This window comes from Conger conger, chromosome 1 (genome assembly GCF_963514075.1).
Source record: "Conger conger chromosome 1, fConCon1.1, whole genome shotgun sequence".
NCBI lineage: Eukaryota > Metazoa > Chordata > Actinopteri > Anguilliformes > Congridae > Conger > Conger conger.
Genome location: NC_083760.1, coordinates 9,668,707 through 9,686,186, shown reverse-complemented (window position 1 = coordinate 9,686,186; position 17,480 = coordinate 9,668,707). Strand labels below are relative to the sequence as shown.

General features: G+C 46.8%; 1 protein-coding gene across 2 annotated transcripts in view; it reads left to right on the top strand.

Moving 5' to 3' along the window:
• The window catches only part of mideasb (mitotic deacetylase associated SANT domain protein b), a 43,738-nt gene extending 41,524 nt beyond the window's left edge, over window positions 1-2,214 (top strand). For both annotated transcript variants that reach the window (XM_061248456.1, XM_061248465.1), the window contains exon 13: window positions 1,496-2,214. In XM_061248456.1, the coding sequence (XP_061104440.1) occupies window positions 1,496-1,745 (250 nt within the window). In that variant the 3' untranslated portion in view covers window positions 1,746-2,214. The remainder of the gene's footprint in view (window positions 1-1,495) is intronic.
• The last annotated feature ends 15,266 nt before the right edge of the window (window positions 2,215-17,480 follow it).

Sequence of the window (17,480 nt, the reverse complement as noted above, 5' to 3'; positions counted from 1 at the left end):
GCACACAGTAAATAATTTGGCCGTGTTATTTTTGTTGAAGGTGTACGGGTTCTTGGCTGAGCACTTGTGCAAAGTACTTTCTCGTTAACGGTGTTATATAATGAGATTAAGAGTCGCACGTATGCGCGGCAGAGGCACCGCCCTGAATCGGTTTCATAAACCTGTCTCCTCATGACTCGCAGCACAGCGAAATGACAGCTTCTATTTTGGTACGTGATATAACCATGCACAGCGCAGGAAAGCTCAAATCAGATGTGGGAACAAGTACAGATCGCCCTCTTACGATGACGGGCGACCTTACCTCCACTTACTTGGTCATGCACACCTGGAGAAGCCCAAAAGCCCGTCCTATGAAATGTACTGAACCAGAACAGGGCTTCCTGCGCCATTAATCCTGAGGGACAAGCCAGTGACTGCGCTCTCATATTGAGACGTCGTGGGGGATTTCACGAAGCAGCATTACTGAGTTTGCGGAATAACTGCGCTGAATAAAACCCCGGATCAGCTCTCTTCACTTCAGTCCGTGTTCCAGGTTTGGGAGGGTTTTACTCGGAGCAGTTATCCGGCTAACTCGGTTAACCCCGCTTTGTGAAACAACACCCCCCCCGCGGTCTTCCTCTGCCCGCCGGCCCTCCGTCCCGACGCCGCGGACCGCGCGGGAACAGAACGCCGCGACTGCCGTCTATCTAGGGCGCCGAGCACTGTTATTACCGCCGGTCTCCTAGCAACAGTAACACAGCCGGGCTTCCAGAACGCCGCGCCTCCCGCGCCGGCGCTGCTCTGCCCAGCAACTGCACGGCGAGGTCTGTCTCTGCCTCTCCCTGCGGACACACGCCCGCGGACGCCCTAATCCCGCCGTCTGCGGTGCGAGGGGGCCGGGCCCGTCTCCGTGTGGCTTATCTGCTGGTCTGACTGGAAGTGTGTGTGTGTGTGTGTGTGTGTGTGTGTGTGTGTGTGTGTGAGTGAGAGAGAGAGCGAGCGAGAGAGAGTGTGTGTGTGTGTGTGTGTTCGCTATGGTGTTTCACTGTGGGAGGGGCTCTAGTCGCCCTTGTTTATAGTGCACTGTTCTTTCTGTGACCTTTGACCTCCCTTTCTCTGACCTGTGACCCTCAGTGCTAGTCAATCTGAAGAGCTGCGGGAGTGCTAGTGGCGCAGTAGAATCGTGTTCATTCAGGCTCTTTTGTGACCTTCGACCTCTTAACAGTCAGTGTTCTATAAGGTGAAGGTGGGGCACTCGTGGCCCAGTAGAATGCAATTTAGTGCATGTTCATGGTTCCTTTTTTTCTTTTCTTTTTTTTTTTTTTTAAACTTACCTCTGACCTGTTCTCGGTTAGGGTAAAGACCTACAGTTGGGGCACTGTAGAATGTTCGTAGTGTCGTGACCTTTGACCTCTGACCCCCCTGAGCATGTTCAATAAGCTGAAGCTGTAGTTGCCCCGGTAGAACACGTAGTTGCTCGGTGACCCCTGACCTCTGACCTGTGACCCCCCCTCAGGGTGTTCTTCAAGGTGAAGAGCCGCAGCGCGCACATGAAGAGCCACGCGGAGCAGGAGAAGAAGGCGGCGGCGCTGCGTCAGAAGGAGGCGGACGAGCGGGCGGCCGCCCTGGCGCTGGCCGAGGCGGCGGCCGCAGCGGCCGCGGCCGCGGAGGCCCAGCAGAACGGAGAGAAGGAGCCGGAGGAGGAGAGCAGCGACACGTCCTCCGAGGAGGAGGGCGAGGACGTGGACGATGAGGACTGGCACTGAGCGCGCCCTCCCCCCCTCCAAAAAACAAACACACAGAGCGGCGCCACACGCACTCAGCCACGGAGAACAGCGCCACCCTGAGAACAAAGGCCTCAGCTGTGGGGTTTTTTTATTTTTTATTTGTATTTTTTTAATGGGACATTTTTTTTTTTTTCTCATAAACCTGGACACATTCAAATATGGGCCTACCAGCCTTTGTGAGAGTGTGTTGGTGTGTGTGTGTGTGTGTGTGTGTGTGTGTGTGTGAGAGAGAGAGAGAAAAAGAGCGAGAGAGAGGGGGAGAGTGTTGGTGTGTGTATGTGTGTGTGTGAGAGAGAGAGAGAGAGAGAGAGAGTGTGTGTGTATGTATGTGTGTGTGTGTGTGTGTGAGCGAGCGAGCGAACGCGTGCGTGTTCTCTGGTCTCGTTATTTATTTATTTCGCTCTTTGAAAGACTTTCAGGAGCTCTTCTCTTTTTCTTTTCTTTTTTTTTTAAATCCATACTGGGCTACAGGGAGTGACAGCCATTTCCTGCCTTGGTGAAGACATTTGCTCAAGAGTGTACACGCGTGCCCTCCCCCCCAACACTCCTACTGAGCACTTTGGGCCTGACCCTGCACAGACCTGGGGAGGGAGGACCCGGGGGTGCCTCTGGAACCCCCCACCTGAGGGACACGCCCTAACACCTGCGGGGGGGCGGGGGGGGGATGGGGGCACGTGGTGTGCTGTGCTGCTCTCTCTCTTAACGTTAATATATAATCGGTAATATATTAAGGTAGGGTTCAGCGATATGTTACAATGCAAAAAATGAAAAATTATGTAATGGGGAATTCTGGGGGGGGGGAAACCAAACTGACTGTGTGCGCTGGGGGGAGGGGGGAGGGGGAGATTGGGGGGGGTGGGGGGGGGTGGTGACATTCAGTCACAAGTGTGTGGCTTCTCACCGGACTGCAGATTGCACATGCTCACTTGCGTAAATGTTCCCTCTGCCCCCCTTCCCCCCCTCCCCTCTCCCCGCCACACCGTTCCCACACTTCAGACTGCCAAAAGCTGCACATATCCACAGAAAGCGTGGGTTTTCTGTCCTGCGTTTGTTACCCCGTTTGTTACCCCCCACCCACCCCTAACCCCCCACTCCCACCTCCCCCCAACTGCTAATGCCTTGGATGTTTATGCTTTTTATCTAAACAGACAATCAGTTTCACAAAGGTTCTTTTTATATTCACAGTTTATTATTATAATTATATAATTATTATTATTACTGTATTGATGTCTGTTTATATTCTTATATTATTATTGTTGTTTTTGGTGTAATTTAGATTTGTTGGAGTTCTTTTTCTCATCTGGCTTAAAAGTTCGTTTATTTTGGGGTTTTTTTGTGTTTTCTTTTAATATATAAAAACAGTCCCAATTATAGAGTTTTGGCTGTGTGTGAGGATTGGGAGTGAAATAGCTACAACTTTGTGATTTGAATTTCCAATGCAAATTGTAGAGATCAATACCCAGTGCCCGGTTTACACAAAGTACATATACAATACTTTGCAGGACTCTGTTTCTTATGTTGTAAGGAAATCTTCTTCCATTCTTCCCCGAGTTTCCCCTTACTTTTCCGTTTCAAGAAAAGGAAACTTCATTCTCTCACCCTAGCAACCAGGCTCCGTTTCCATGGCAGCAAAGACTGGATGTTCTTTGAATATCTTCCCCCCCCTTTTTGATTAAATTTACAGCCAAATGTTGCAGCTCTTTTGTATTTCTAGTTTACTTCGGGTGTGTGGACAAATTGTGAGTGCGTCTCTTTGACCTTTGAATCTGTGTGCTTGCATGTGTGTGTGCGCGCGCGCATAATGTCTGCGTGTTTGTATCGAAAGCCAAATCCTTCAACCCGGAACTTCAGGACCATTTGAGAAAAAGAACTTGCCTGACTGTTTTTTATTTTATTTTATTTTTTTATTTTATTATTTTTTTCCTTTCAATTTTTATTTTTAAACTTCTAAAGAGATTCGCCAGTTCTGATCTACACATAGGTCACTGTGCTGCCGTCTTTTTTCTAGAGAAATATCACGGAGTGAATTACTTTTAGGTTTACGAACTCTTTAAGTTGAAAACACTCCTTTCAACAGTACAGTTAGTTAAGGTAGCTGAAAATGGAAATAAAAGATTATATACATAAAGTATATATAATTATATGTATTCATATTTTATATATTTTCATAAGGAGCTAGGACACACTAATTGTGAAAACAGAAAGGAATCTCAATGGCTTTTTACTACAGTGTAATTTATTTGTTTTAATTGGTTGATTTCTTTCACTTTTTGAATAATAAAATGAGTAAAAACACCTTTTATTAAAAATTTTAACTTAAGGAGTTATGTTGCTGCTGTCTATTCCGCCCATTTATAGCCTATTTCATAGACTACTACAGCGTTCTCATGTGACGTCATTCACTCAGTGGAGAAACGCCGACCCCACCGACCTCTACCCCTGTCCTGTGCAGAGGGAGGACATCAACAGCTGTGAGCATGATGCAGAAATGAAGGCCTGACTTCATTAAACGTACGTTGTCCTCTACGTTTTCCCCACATACGTGAGTAAAAGAGGCTTTCGAGGGAACAAGTGGAACTGTGTAATTGCGGCATACGGGAAGACAAACCCACCATACAATCGTCGCTGGCATCGCCGGTGGCAGTGGGCGCCGCGACCTGTCGAGGGAGCGTGGTGGTAAGCTCGCTCTTCTGAAATCCAGGCACACTGAGCTGCCAAGCCCGCGGGCGTTTGAAGCGGAGCCAGGGTACAGGGAGGGAAGAGCTTGCACGATCCGCCACGTACGAACGGCGATAAACCGGGACTTGCGCCTCCGAATCTGGCAAAGCTGCTCCACGTCCACCCTCACAGCGTACGCCGCGAAGCCAAACTCGGCCGCGAGTAAATATTGTGGCAGCAGGCGAGGGAGTGGAAAAGAGCAACGTCCGTCCCGCCCACCGCAGAAGCGAGCGGATCCCCTGGCTCAGCCTGCCGCTTTGTGGGACTGGCCTCAGCGCTCCAGCGAGCTCTGCTCAGGACTGAGTGCACTTTCTCACACGGGGGCCAATTACGGCTGAAAGGGTGTTTTTTCAACCGAGTTCAAAAGACGGTAATCCCCAACTCGCACACAGAAATAGAATAAGGAGTTCACCAAAAGCTTTTAGGGGGGGGGGGGGGGGGGGCAAGACAATTGGCAATGCAGTAATTATGAGCAGGTTAAGGTGATGATCGATGGAATAGGCTAGGGGAATTATTCCATGGGAAAAGATAATTTGGATGGGTGGCTCAATTTCAACACCTGTTCAATTTACTGCCAGGTGAAGTCTGCTTCACAAAAAAGACCTGACAACGTTAGCAACCCACCTACGTTTTAAAGTTTTGTTGTTTTTTTTATTTTTTATTCAAGCAGTGCCACATCGATGCCACGTCAGGATATTCCCCTCTAGCACCCCTCCTGACAATCTAACCATTCGTTTTGGAGAAAGGGCTGTCACTGTCACGGGGTCACCGAAATCAATCAATTTCTTCCTCTTGGGAACCTGAATGTGCACCGCAGATTTTATGGCAATCCGGACGTTACTTTTCCCGGACAGACAAGCGGACGGACGGACGGACGGACGGACGCCATTACGTAACCTCCCTGAAGGAGGTAAACATTCTTGCAGCCACAGGCAGGCTCTTATAGAGCAGAAGGAGATGGAGGGACGCAGGCTGTGTGCACGGCCCAGATTACAGGCCCGGGTTACCCAGGGAACAGGCTTCCTGCTGAGGCTCACTGATCCTGCAGATGCCAGTCTTGGACTTTAATGGAGGGACACCAGTCCCAGTTTGCATTATTAACGGGAACGTGTGATCACTGCTAACGCTCCTCAGCTTGCCCGTGAAAAGTTTAGAGGTTTTTGTTTTGTTTTTTGCTTTGCTGTCACAATGGAATTTGAGCCTCTCGCATAATAATGAAGACACTGAGGAAGGATTGTTTCTGAAGAATGAAAAATAAAAAATCACCAAAAAGCCACTAACAAAAGCAAAAAGCTGGCAGTGAAAATAATGAAAACTTTTGGCAGTCTGTTGTTACTGACACTGAGAATGTCATATACCTGAGTGGATATGAAGGGAATAAGGTTTACACACCTGACATCGGTAACTGGTGCCAGGAGAAAAAGCGATTGAACTCCCGCGCACCATATCCTGCCAAACCTTTAATCCAGTAACCGACTTGCGCTTCAGAAACAATCCTTCCTCGGTGTCCATCCTTCATCGTTTCCAAAACATTTTTTAATCAGGTAACGTTGCCTGGTACTCGATTAAAGGTCACTTTGCAAGACGTTGTGTGCATAGAGTTCAGTCTCTTTCTACATCTGAATGGAGAAATACTCTTAAAGAGATATGAGCCCTGTACCCGCCTTACACCTGATGTCCAGATCCAACAGCACTGTCTGAGGTACTGGTTCCTGTGCCTGTCACTTCCTATCCCCATACCTGTTCTAACAATCCTGACTAATATATTCCTGGCAGGTCTCCACTGAGTACTTCAGTGCTGCTTAAATGTGAATCAGGCTGGGTGGGGAACATTATGTCCCTTTTAATATACTGCTGTAATCATTCGTACCCGAGAGAGACATCGCCAACTAACTCCTTGTTATAGACTGCTCAGAGGGCCAGTACAGGGTAGTCATAGGCTGAGGCCTAGTTTTCTGGCTGGAGGCTAATTAATGTACCATGCCACTTAATTATAGAAAAACTGCTGGAAAGTGTCACGTACGCTAGGGAGAGTTACCGGGACGCTGTTCCAGTTATAACGCAGTTCTGTGGTTTAAACTCCCAACTAAGCACGCTGCAATTGACCCAAATGTGACCGCACATTTTATTGTCTGAGAGTAATTGTTATTGCCCTTGAATTAGATGATACTACGGAAGTGGCCAAGTGGACCAACTAATTCGCTGTTTACTCAATATCCACTAGGTGGCAGTATCGTTACGGGAAAGCCACCGCAACCGCAAAAAGCCTCCGTTTCCTCTTTGTCCAGATACAGACACCGTGGCTCCACATCTAACTTTGCTTTCGATTTTTTTTTTCTTTCAGTTTGTTTTGCATAAATCTATACAGTATATTAAGCAAAAATCAAATCAACTGCGCACTAGGTTTAAAGGGCAATACTGCTGCTGAACAGAAGTCATCCATGTTGACTCAATGCTGTGTGTTGGAGGGGGAAAAAAACTGAATTCCTGACTATATTTTGAGTCCTTTTACCAAGACTATGTAAGCTATGTATGCAGAGTTAGCTCAGCTGGTGTGCGTATGGCAGGGTTGGGCTCCCGGCTACAACAGCGGGAAATCCCTGAAATGCCCAATGTTCTGCAGTGCAGTCCCAATCTCATTCCCTGGGCATTGGTGATGGAAATTAAGTTATACTCACACTCTGCCCTACCTTCTGTGAGTCATGTGTCTGTATCTCATGGTTGCTGTGTTAAGTGTGTTTGTGTGTGTGTGTTTGTGTGTATGTGTACGCATGTGTACGTTTGTGTGTGTGTGTATTTGCTCCTGTGCGCACATGCGTGTGTGTGTGTGCTCATGTGTGCGCATGTGTTCGTTTGTGTGTGTGTGTGTGTGTGTCTGTGTGTGCGCACGCACGGCAGTGAACTGCCACAGCTGCTTAGCAGAGTTTTGTGTGTGTCAGGAGCAGGATGGGCGTAGCCCTGTTTTCGGGTGAAAGAACTGAGCACCAGAAAAGGGCAGCCAAGGACTCTCCGTCCCCCTCCTTTATCCCCCCCCCCGCCTTTCACATGAATATCCTCTCTTCTTCCCCTCCTCCACACCCCCAGTCCAATCAGCGCAGTGCACTCTGAGAGCTCAGCTGTGTGAGTGACTCTGTGATGGGGGGGGGGGGGGGGGGGGTCAACGGTCGCTCTGCCAAGCCTCGGATTCTCAGACTCCTCTTGGAAGAGGAAGCAGTTTGGGCAGCTGCCCAAATCCCTCCCCTGTAAATCTTCGACATTAAAATGCTTTCGCTCCCTCACCGGGGACGGCGTCAGCCGAGGTGTGGGGGCGGTCGGACTCTTTCCGAGTCTGGTGCCGAGATGGGGTGTTTCCCAATACACAAAAAATTTTGTCCACCCCTGTCCCGAGGAAAGGAGGTATTGGGACTCACCCATGGATGTGAGGGAGGAGAATGTTATTTTTGGCAGATGTTTTCACCATGTTGTGTGTTTGACCTGACCTGAACCTAAGCCAGCTGAGCTGTGCCCTACTAAGCCTTTCCTCCTTACCTTTACATTACATATTATTTGGCTGACGCTTTTATCCAAAGTGACTTACAGTTGATTAAACTAAGCAGGGAACCATCCCCCTGGGGTAAAGGCCCCAACAGTTGTGCAGATCTTATCATTGCTACGCCAAAACCACCACATTGATCAAACCACTGACCTTGCAGGTCCCAGTCATGTACCTTAACCACTACACCGCTGGCTACCCTATGCAGGAGCTGAGATGGACAGTCCAGGGGTCAGAAAGTAAAAATCCTACTGTGTGTTTCTTCCACCCGTGATCTCAGCCAGCTGACTTCACTCATCAGTTCTACCTCCTGGCTGAAGCAAATCCAGGTGACTGGAACAAAACCCTGGGGAGGACTTTCACTTTCTGAACCTGGACTTTACACCTTTGAGCTGGAGTCTACAAGCCTCGCTCCTGGAGATCTGCCGTCGTGTACGTTTTCTTTTCAACCCGAACAAAGCACACCCGATTCTACTACTAGCCGGGGCGACATGGCTCAGGCAGTAAGAGCAGTCGTCTGGCAGTCGGAGGGTTGCCGATTCGATCCCCCCCCCGGGCTGTGTCAAAGTGTCCCTGAGCAAGACACCCAACCCCCAAATGCTCCTGACGAGCTGGTCGGGGCCTTGCATGGCAGCCAATCGCCATCAGTGTGTGAGTGTGTGAGTGTGTGTATGAACGGGTGAATGAGAAGCGTCAATTGTACAGCACTTTGGATAAAGGCGCTATATAAATGCCAACCATTTACCATTTACCATTTACTAATTAGCAGCTAAATGAGATCTCTCTCTGTTGTTGTGAGGTGTGCTTTGTTAGGGTTGGAGTGAAAACCTACAGGAGGGTAGATTTCCAGGAACAGGGTTGGGCAACAGTAAAAAAAAAAAGGTACACCATAAAACAGCGGTTCTGGTCCTGGAGAGCTGATTGGTTGTTACTCACCACTTAATTGACCGATTAAAGCAGTTGATTATATAGTTAGCTGACCTCACTGTGTTTATTGGGCCTGAACTGGCTGCTGATTTTAAGATGAAAATAAAAAATGGCATACCCTGCAGCTCCCCAGGATTGTAGACTCCCTCATAAAATGGAGGAGGAACGTGTGGATTATCCAGAAGTTCTTCACAATATGGCTGCCAGATGGGTCTTGCTGTTCATGTGCTGGATTTGTGGTGGTGATGAGCCCGCAGGTCTGGAATGCTGATGGCAACCATGCCAGTGGATGCAGGGTGGCATATCATTCACCACCGCACCGGGCTCTCTGACTGAAATCCTGGAGGGCCGCCGCGTCTCTACATTTGAATAATTCGCCTACAATCTGCGGGCAATTATGACCTTGAGAAAAATATATATGAGAACATATATGTATTTACGTATATGAAAGGTATTTGAATATGAAAGCATGCAGATTTGTTACGCTTGTGCTTGTTTTGCTTGATGCGTCAGAAAGGTCAGAACCAGTGATACCAAGACTGAAACTTTGGGAGGAAATGGGCGAAACTTACCAGTAAAATACATTTCATTCATCTTAAACTTCAAATATTACTCATATAACTGTGAACGACTGGGGGGAACCAGGTGCCGGATAGGCTGGGGGGAATCACCAGGTAGAGTCAGGGGTGCTGTTCTCAGACAATTTTAATACAAGCAACCACACACGAGTATGTGCTAAGTGAGGAGTGTGTTATTCTCTGACACCATCTCCCTTAAAAACCTTCCCTGCCTTGCAGCAAGCAAGAGTGGAAAGTTAAATATCATAACTTCTGTATGTAAGTTCAGACATATGACACTGCCTGTGCCTCTCCAAATTGCTTCTGTGAGCAATACTGACACATTCACATAGACATATTGTGCATATCATGAGATGCTGAATACAAATTCCTGTATTTGATGTGGATAGATATTAGAAAACATAATTAGAATGACTTTACAGGGGGAGATAGAAGTTGGTACATTGGGAAAATCAGGTTCCTGGCTGATTCTGAACAGTGGTGCAACTTCATTGTGTGTACCGAGCATTGTGTCTCCCTGCCTAGGTGCCTCCCGATGTGTCAGGTATGGAGATGCCATGTAACATATCCCCTTACCCGAGTCTTGTGCTGTGTCAATAAGGGGTGGGGAGAACATCACAGTTATTTAGCTGACGCTTTTATCCAGTGACTTACAGTTGATTGGACTAAACAGGGGCCAGTCCCCCCCTAGAGCAATATACAACCTTCTTCTGTAGGTCCCAGTCATCTATGTTAGCCTCAACTCCTTGCCTCCTCATCTCTCATGACTGAGATCCTCCATCAGGAGCGAGCAAGGACGCTGAGAGAACCGAAGAGGAGCTCTCCACCAATCACGGAGAACGTTGCTAACAACAAGTAGAACAAAACCAATGGTAATTGGTGCATACCTCCTAGCTACAGTGCCTTCATTGATAAAGGGCTCCCGGAAGTGTTGCGTAGAAGTCTCCACCAATCGCCATCGGGGTTGTTCTGTTTTCCTTCTACCAACGTACTCCATGATTTGTTGGAGCTTCTCTATGGTGTCCTCTGGACCAGAGGCCTCATTATGGGAATTGCATGTGCCAGGCCCTGGGACCACCCATTGTGAGTTAAAGGCTTTGTGGGGTCTGGAGTTCTTAGAGCGCTGTTCGCCTTTGCTGGTATGGAGTGGAAAGAAGAGATTGTGCCAGATATGGGGCTGTTTCGAAGCCTACAGCTTTCTAAGAGGGAAGCAATGCCATGCACGCACACACACACACACACACACACACACACACACACACACAGTCATCAGAAGGAATTGACTACTAACATCCTTAGGGGTAAAAGGATTCATTCCTACGTCAAAGGAGAGTGTGAAATCCAGCTATGACCAGCTTGAAATGACCGGCTACCCGCTGTTTCAAAACATAGCTTGAGCTGCTCAAAGGTTCTGGGTATGATATGCCAGTTAAGCGACTGCTTTTGCAATCTTGACCAATGTCTTGAGCCAGATTCAGCCAGATTCAGGATAATATAATAATAGATTGTGTGTTGAAAAAGTTGCTATGCTTCTACTGAATGCCAAAGGAATGTGATTACAGTAATTGAAGCTGGTTCCCACACTTTGAGCGATGGGCAGTACTTTCAACTAAACAGCACAATTCAGTCACAACCACTTCCACTTTTCACAGTACAGGAGACATCCTAAATCAACTGACAACTCATGGGTTAGCCTCGTCATGTCGTTACCTAGCAACAAAACAGTGTTTCTCCAGAATTCCAGTGTTCAGTTAAACAACTGATTGTGGAGTGAAGGATATTTCAGTCACTAGGTTGGGGAGAGAAGTGGGCTATTGCTCAGCTGCAAATTCAATTGTCTTGGAGGTGAACATGAGTAAACTGTCAACAGCACCTTGATTTTTAAATTAAATGTTGACTCTATGATCTCTTCGCTCTTAAAAAGTCATCCACATTTACTGCAGATTGTGTCATATACTTTCTGTTGCTACTCTATAGATGAACCCTTCGTTTCAAGGTTTTTTTTTTGCAGAGCTTGAGTTATGGGTTTCAGTAAAGCTGGAAGGAAAAAAACCACAAGCTCTCTCTGTTAAAGACGGGATGGAGGCAAGCCAAAATATGAACATATTTGTTTAGCGGTTTGTTAAACGCTCATCACTAATCTCCATATGGATAAATGGGAAGCCTTTTCACCCTGTGTCTTCGCTAACAACATTTCACATCCCAAAGGAACGGAATACCTCATGGTAGGTCGCAGGCTTTGACATGTGTAGAGATTCTCTCTCCCGCTTTGAAATTGGCTTACACGGTAGCCAAGTAATCAGACACGGTCTGGCTCCAAGAATCATTTCACAGTATGAAATCACAACTGCTTTCTTGCGCGTCTTCGCCGCCAGCTCGAACTGGAAATGAGCGCGGAGAGGAGCACTGCTGAGATATAATAATGCTGAGAGATTTGTATAAAAATGACAATAAAGTGCAAACAAGGGGAAGAGTATGTGTCAGCAGAGGCAGCGATGTGTCTTGTAAATGAGTAACTCGGTCTGTAAATATGAAATCGGAGCAAAAATGCCTCATAGTTTTGAATGAGCTGGAGCCTGGCAGTGCTGTGTAGACTCATCAGCCGAAGTTGAACTTGGCAGCCATTTTAATACAAATCACATGACTTAATGAATCTGATCTGAGCTTTTTAACATTACATTATTGGCATTTGGCAGACGCTCTTATTCAGAGCGACGTTCAGTTGATTAGACAATCCTCCCCTGGAGCAATGCAGGGTTAAGGGCCTCGCTCAAGGGCCCAACGGCTGTGCGGATCTTATTGTGGCTACACCGGGATTAGAACCACCAACCTTGCCTGTCCCAGTCATTTACCTTAACCACTACGCTACAGGCCGCCCACTTAATGGGCTTGATCTGAGCTGATGATCCTCCCTTTTTTACCATTTCTTCAGAGATGGAAATAAGAAACACCCCCACCCCACCTCTCACTCACAAGCTGTCATTTGTGTAAACTCACCGTTTTGAGCAGAACATGGGGAAGAGGCTGCTTCCTCCAGAAGTTAATATCCATTCAATTGTAACTTTTCTCCCAAGGAATGTGATTTATGACTCTGGTTTCTTATTGACTATCCCGGACACTAAAACTTTGATTGTATTGATTGAATATTGATAGAGAAAACAACAAATAACCGCAACCACGTCCCTGTGTTCGGAAGACCGTGTCAGCTCACGAACACCTATTAAATTACGTTCCGAACAGCACCTGAAGCACAACTACTACAGTTTTGCACTCTGAGCAATATAAGCCTGCCTGGTTCATAGTCTGTCATTAGCAACAGCTTACCCACCACATTGTCACAGTGGAGCACCATTACTATGTCACTGTATGGTGAAATGTTTTTATCAAAATGGAAGGAATTGGACTTGACACACACACAAAAACCAAAGCTGATCTGGAAGTAATTTTTTTTTATTTGTCATGAACTTGTTCAGAACATCGTGAGCTAACTTGGTATTCGGAACACGGCGAGTTTACATGAATTTACTTTAAGAAATGAAGAAATATCCTCTTGTAAAAATTGTTGTGGTGACTTCAAGCTGTGCTTCAAGGTGCTCTAAATGTCCTGTTGCTTGCAGAATACCACAGCGAGGAGGCCTTGAGGAATGCTGCCGGATCACTGTGCCTGCAAACTCAGGGAAAGAACCGGCATAGAGAAAAACAACACTATACAGGCCAAGCTGTGAGCTCTTATTATTCCTTACAAAAATGCATTCAAGCAGTCCTTAATGAAGGATTAATGCCTAAATTGCTTGCAAATGTGACCTAACAAGCTAACTTTTGCCAATGGCAATATATTTAGAATGTACTACCGTGGGTGGCGGTCGACTATATCAATCGAACCATAGCTGAGAGCTCATTAGAGCGGCTAGATAAGTTGGCGTAGCATGCTTTCAAGTGAGCTCAGTACGCACACACACAAACACACACACACACACACACAGTATATTGTAATTCAAATAAAGGTGCTGCCCAGTGCTAGTTTGGTTAGGATTCAACATTTGACTGAATAGCGTTGCAAAACACAATGTGGACATTGTTTTGCTTCGAATCTCCAGAGTCATGCTGACCAGGAGCTGCCCCTATCACTTGTGTGTGATGGTATGTTTAACATAGCATTGGTTTATACAGTTAAGCACACAGATTATTTGGCTCAGGAGGTAAAAGCAGTCATCTGGCAATTGGAGAGTTGCCGGTTCGATCCCTCCCTGGGTGTATCGAAGTGTCCCCGAGCAAGACAGCTAACCCCTAAAATGCTCCTGAGGGGCTGGATTGTGCCTTGCATGGCAGAGATCGCCGTTGGTGTGTGAGTGTGAGTGTAGGTATGAATGGGTGAATGAGGAACATCAATTGTACTGCACTTTGGATAAAGGCGCTAGATAAATGCCAACCATTTACCATTTAATTCAGTTCAAATCTAATCAGTTTTATTTGTGCAGAACTTCTCTCACTAAGGAGAGGTTTGACACAAAGTTCTACGTCCTAACAGCTAATGGAGAATTGTGGTGATAGTCCTTTCGGTTCAAAGTGAAAGAGAATTAATGTAGGCTCACCAAGACTGTGTGCTCACACACCTGGTTAAAGGTGTGTACAGTTGCAACTGAGGTGTGCTGTATGATTAGGTTTCGTCTCACACGGGTGGGAAATGTAAACATTAAAGCAGAACGACACTTTTCATTGTCCTCTCTTGTTATAGTTTGGACAATGTAAGGTGTGTGCCAACCTTACAAACCCATCTAACTGCAGTCACAAGGTAAAGATGGAGTAAATGACGTATGAGGGTAGTACTCACACATAGAGGTGATTTTATGAAACTGAAAGGGCACTGTTTCAGCCACACTGGTATTCCCCAGTTCACACCGCAAAATAACGGCAGTGTGTGGGTGCCATTTCTCCTCAGTCTTCAATATTCTAGGGCCACGACCACGCTGAGCTCTTGCATCGACAGCAGCCCTGGTGTGCTCATCTAGACCTCATTACATTACATTACATTACATTACATGGCATTTAGCAGACGCTCTTATCCAGAGCGACGTACAACGAAGTGCAGATCAAACACACAAGTACAAGTGCGAGGAGGACCTGAGAGGACAGTGCAGTTCTGCTGTGCGGTACTCTTGCGATACGCCGCTGTGGTTACAAAGCAGGAAACCAGGCTTGTTACATGACAGAAGACCCATCCGCTTCGGTGAAGTTCACCAGTTCTGTATGTAGAGCCACGCTGCTGCTGCTGTAGCTGTGGGCGTTTTTTCCGGAAGTTTCCTTCCTCCACCCGTCGCCACGGCTGATCGGGCCGCCATCAAACCGCGCCGGGGATAGTATTTTGGGCCCCGGCGCTATCTCGCCGGAAACCTCAACTCTCAGCCAACGTGGCGTTACCGTGGCAACCAGAGTGCCGGCTAAGCGGACGCGTCGATAAGGACGTGAAGTGATGAGTTGATTGTGAAACAGGGCGTTGGCCTCACAGATTTCTACACCCTCCCTCCCAACGATGTGTGACCTGAAGATAATGTCATTTCATCAAGTCTGTGTTTTACTTTATGGAACACGCTCGCATAAGCGCACACTGTGTACACACACTGATATACAATGCAAAACCCCAAAAAATCCCAACATGTATTTTAGTCTTATACAGAGACTTAAAATCTATTTCCTTTTTGCTATATAAGACAACAGTATTACCAATGAGGTAAAAAAGTTTGACTAATTTCAAGATTTGCCAATGGGGTAAGACAATTATACAATTATATTCAAGCAAACGGTAACTTTTTAGTCAAGAGAAAAAAATAAGATCTTAGGTCTTATTACAAGATCTATTCAATAGATTCATAAAAAGTTTATTCACACTGATCAGATGATGAGCTATTCACACAATTTCTAATCATCTGATTAAACGTCAGTTACAGGAGCGGCAGATGGGGAGAGGCGGATCCACAGGTGATCTTATATGTCACGCATTAAAAATAAAAACTGCAATGAACAAAGGCAAGAAACAAAGATAAGTGATTAGAATGAGCCTTCAATTTCAGGTGTGTCACCTGAACCTGTGGACTCTGGTGGCACACCTGAGTGTGAACAGTGCAGACCTCTTCAGGAAACACGCGGGTGAAGCGGAATAGGGTGCAGCCAGCTTAGTGTTCCCTGGAGTCTGTGCGCCAGCACCGCTTTCACCCTCTGTGCTAGTTCACAAATCCAGGTGACTGGAAGGCACAGAATACCGGAGTGGACCTTTGCTTTCTGAGCTTTTTTGGAGAGTCCGCCTCCTCCTTGTGACATTCTGTGCTCTTGGAACAAGTGTGTCTTCTGACCAGTTCCATGTTTTCTGTGTATTGCAACACACGAGCACATCCTGCAACGTATTTATTCCTCGGTTTGGTTTCTATTTCCTGTTTGTGGCTTGTGCACTTCTGCGTTCATATCGGTGTCGGTTTACATTGCTGATACTGTGGGGCAACCCACAGTGTGCCGTGGTTGGCGGGTGGCAGGAGGAGCCATCTCTCTCTCTCTCTCTCTCTCTCTCACTCTCTCGCTCTCTCCCTCCCTCTTTCCGTCTCTTTATTTCTTCCTCGGTTGGACATAATGTCGGCTGGGCAGAGAGGCGCTCTGTCACACAGAGGGTCATTGTCACGGTGGTGCGCAGACAGTACAGAAGGTCATGGGGGCGGGGGGGCGGGGGGTGAGGTCTGTTGGGTCCTGTTTGGGTCCGTAACCATGGCAACGTCTGTCCTGTGACAATGCAGTGGCGGAAACCAACGACAGCAGTCTGTCCGGGGGCGGGGGGGTCAGATTGGGTGGTCTAGATGCCTCTACGGGGCACAAGGGGGGGCTTCAGTTATTTGCTGGCTCCAAAAAAAAAAAGAAAAATGGAACAAATTGATTGTGTGCTTTTGGATTGGACACAGTAGCATGTGCTGTGAACAGGATCACAACGCTAGTCCCTATGACGGCATATTAGCATGTGTTCATGTGGATGGCTTAGTGTGCCCTGCCCGTGCATGGCGTCTTGGCCAGATTAACTCTATTTCAAACGTTCAAATAAAGCAACTGGTCACTGGCCTTTTCCCACTATCTCATTTCATATCTGTATAATTGTGAGGACAGACTTGGAACCAGTGGATGTGGAGTAGAAATAAACAGAAATTAGTGGAAATAAACAGAAATTAGTATCTGTAAACACAAATTTGTCAATTTCCATAAAAACATGAGGAAATAATGTGTGCTAATTTGTTATATTTGCCTATTTGTCATGCACGAGTAAAATAAAATTCAATTTGCCAGTGCTGACTCAGTTGCCATATGCTCTGGGCCTGTGCACATTGCTTGCTTGTCTGCTGAAATTGAAAATGAGGAGAGGTGACAAGCATCGGCCTCCTTCCCATCATGCACCGCAACGGTTACGAAGCAAAGCTCGGCGTCGGTTGGTGAGAAAGCAGTGAATATTTACACTGAAACGAGTACCTGATGCTAAGAGACGACAGGGCCTGCATTTGACCTCATTCTCAATCTCATTTTCTATCAGGTGATGTTATGAATTGACCAATCAGCACTGTTCCTATCCCCCCCCGACTCAAATGGGAACCAGGGCAAATAGGGCAGCCTGGAGCGTAGTGGTTAAGGCACGTGACTGGGACCCGCAAGGTCGGCGGTTCAAATCCTGGTGTGGCCACAATCAGATCCGCACAGCCGTTGGGCCCTTGAGCAAGGCCCTTAAACCCTGCGTTGCTCTAGGGGAGGATTGTCTCCTGCGTAGTCTAATCAACTGTATGTCACTCTGGATAAGAGCGTCTGCCAAATGCCATTAATGTAATGTAATGTAATGTAAAAATGATCATTGACCTGGGGATTGCTCCATTTGCTTATTTTCCTCCTCTTTCCTTGATTTTTTTCTACATTTATATAAGAAGGGAAATGATAGGACAA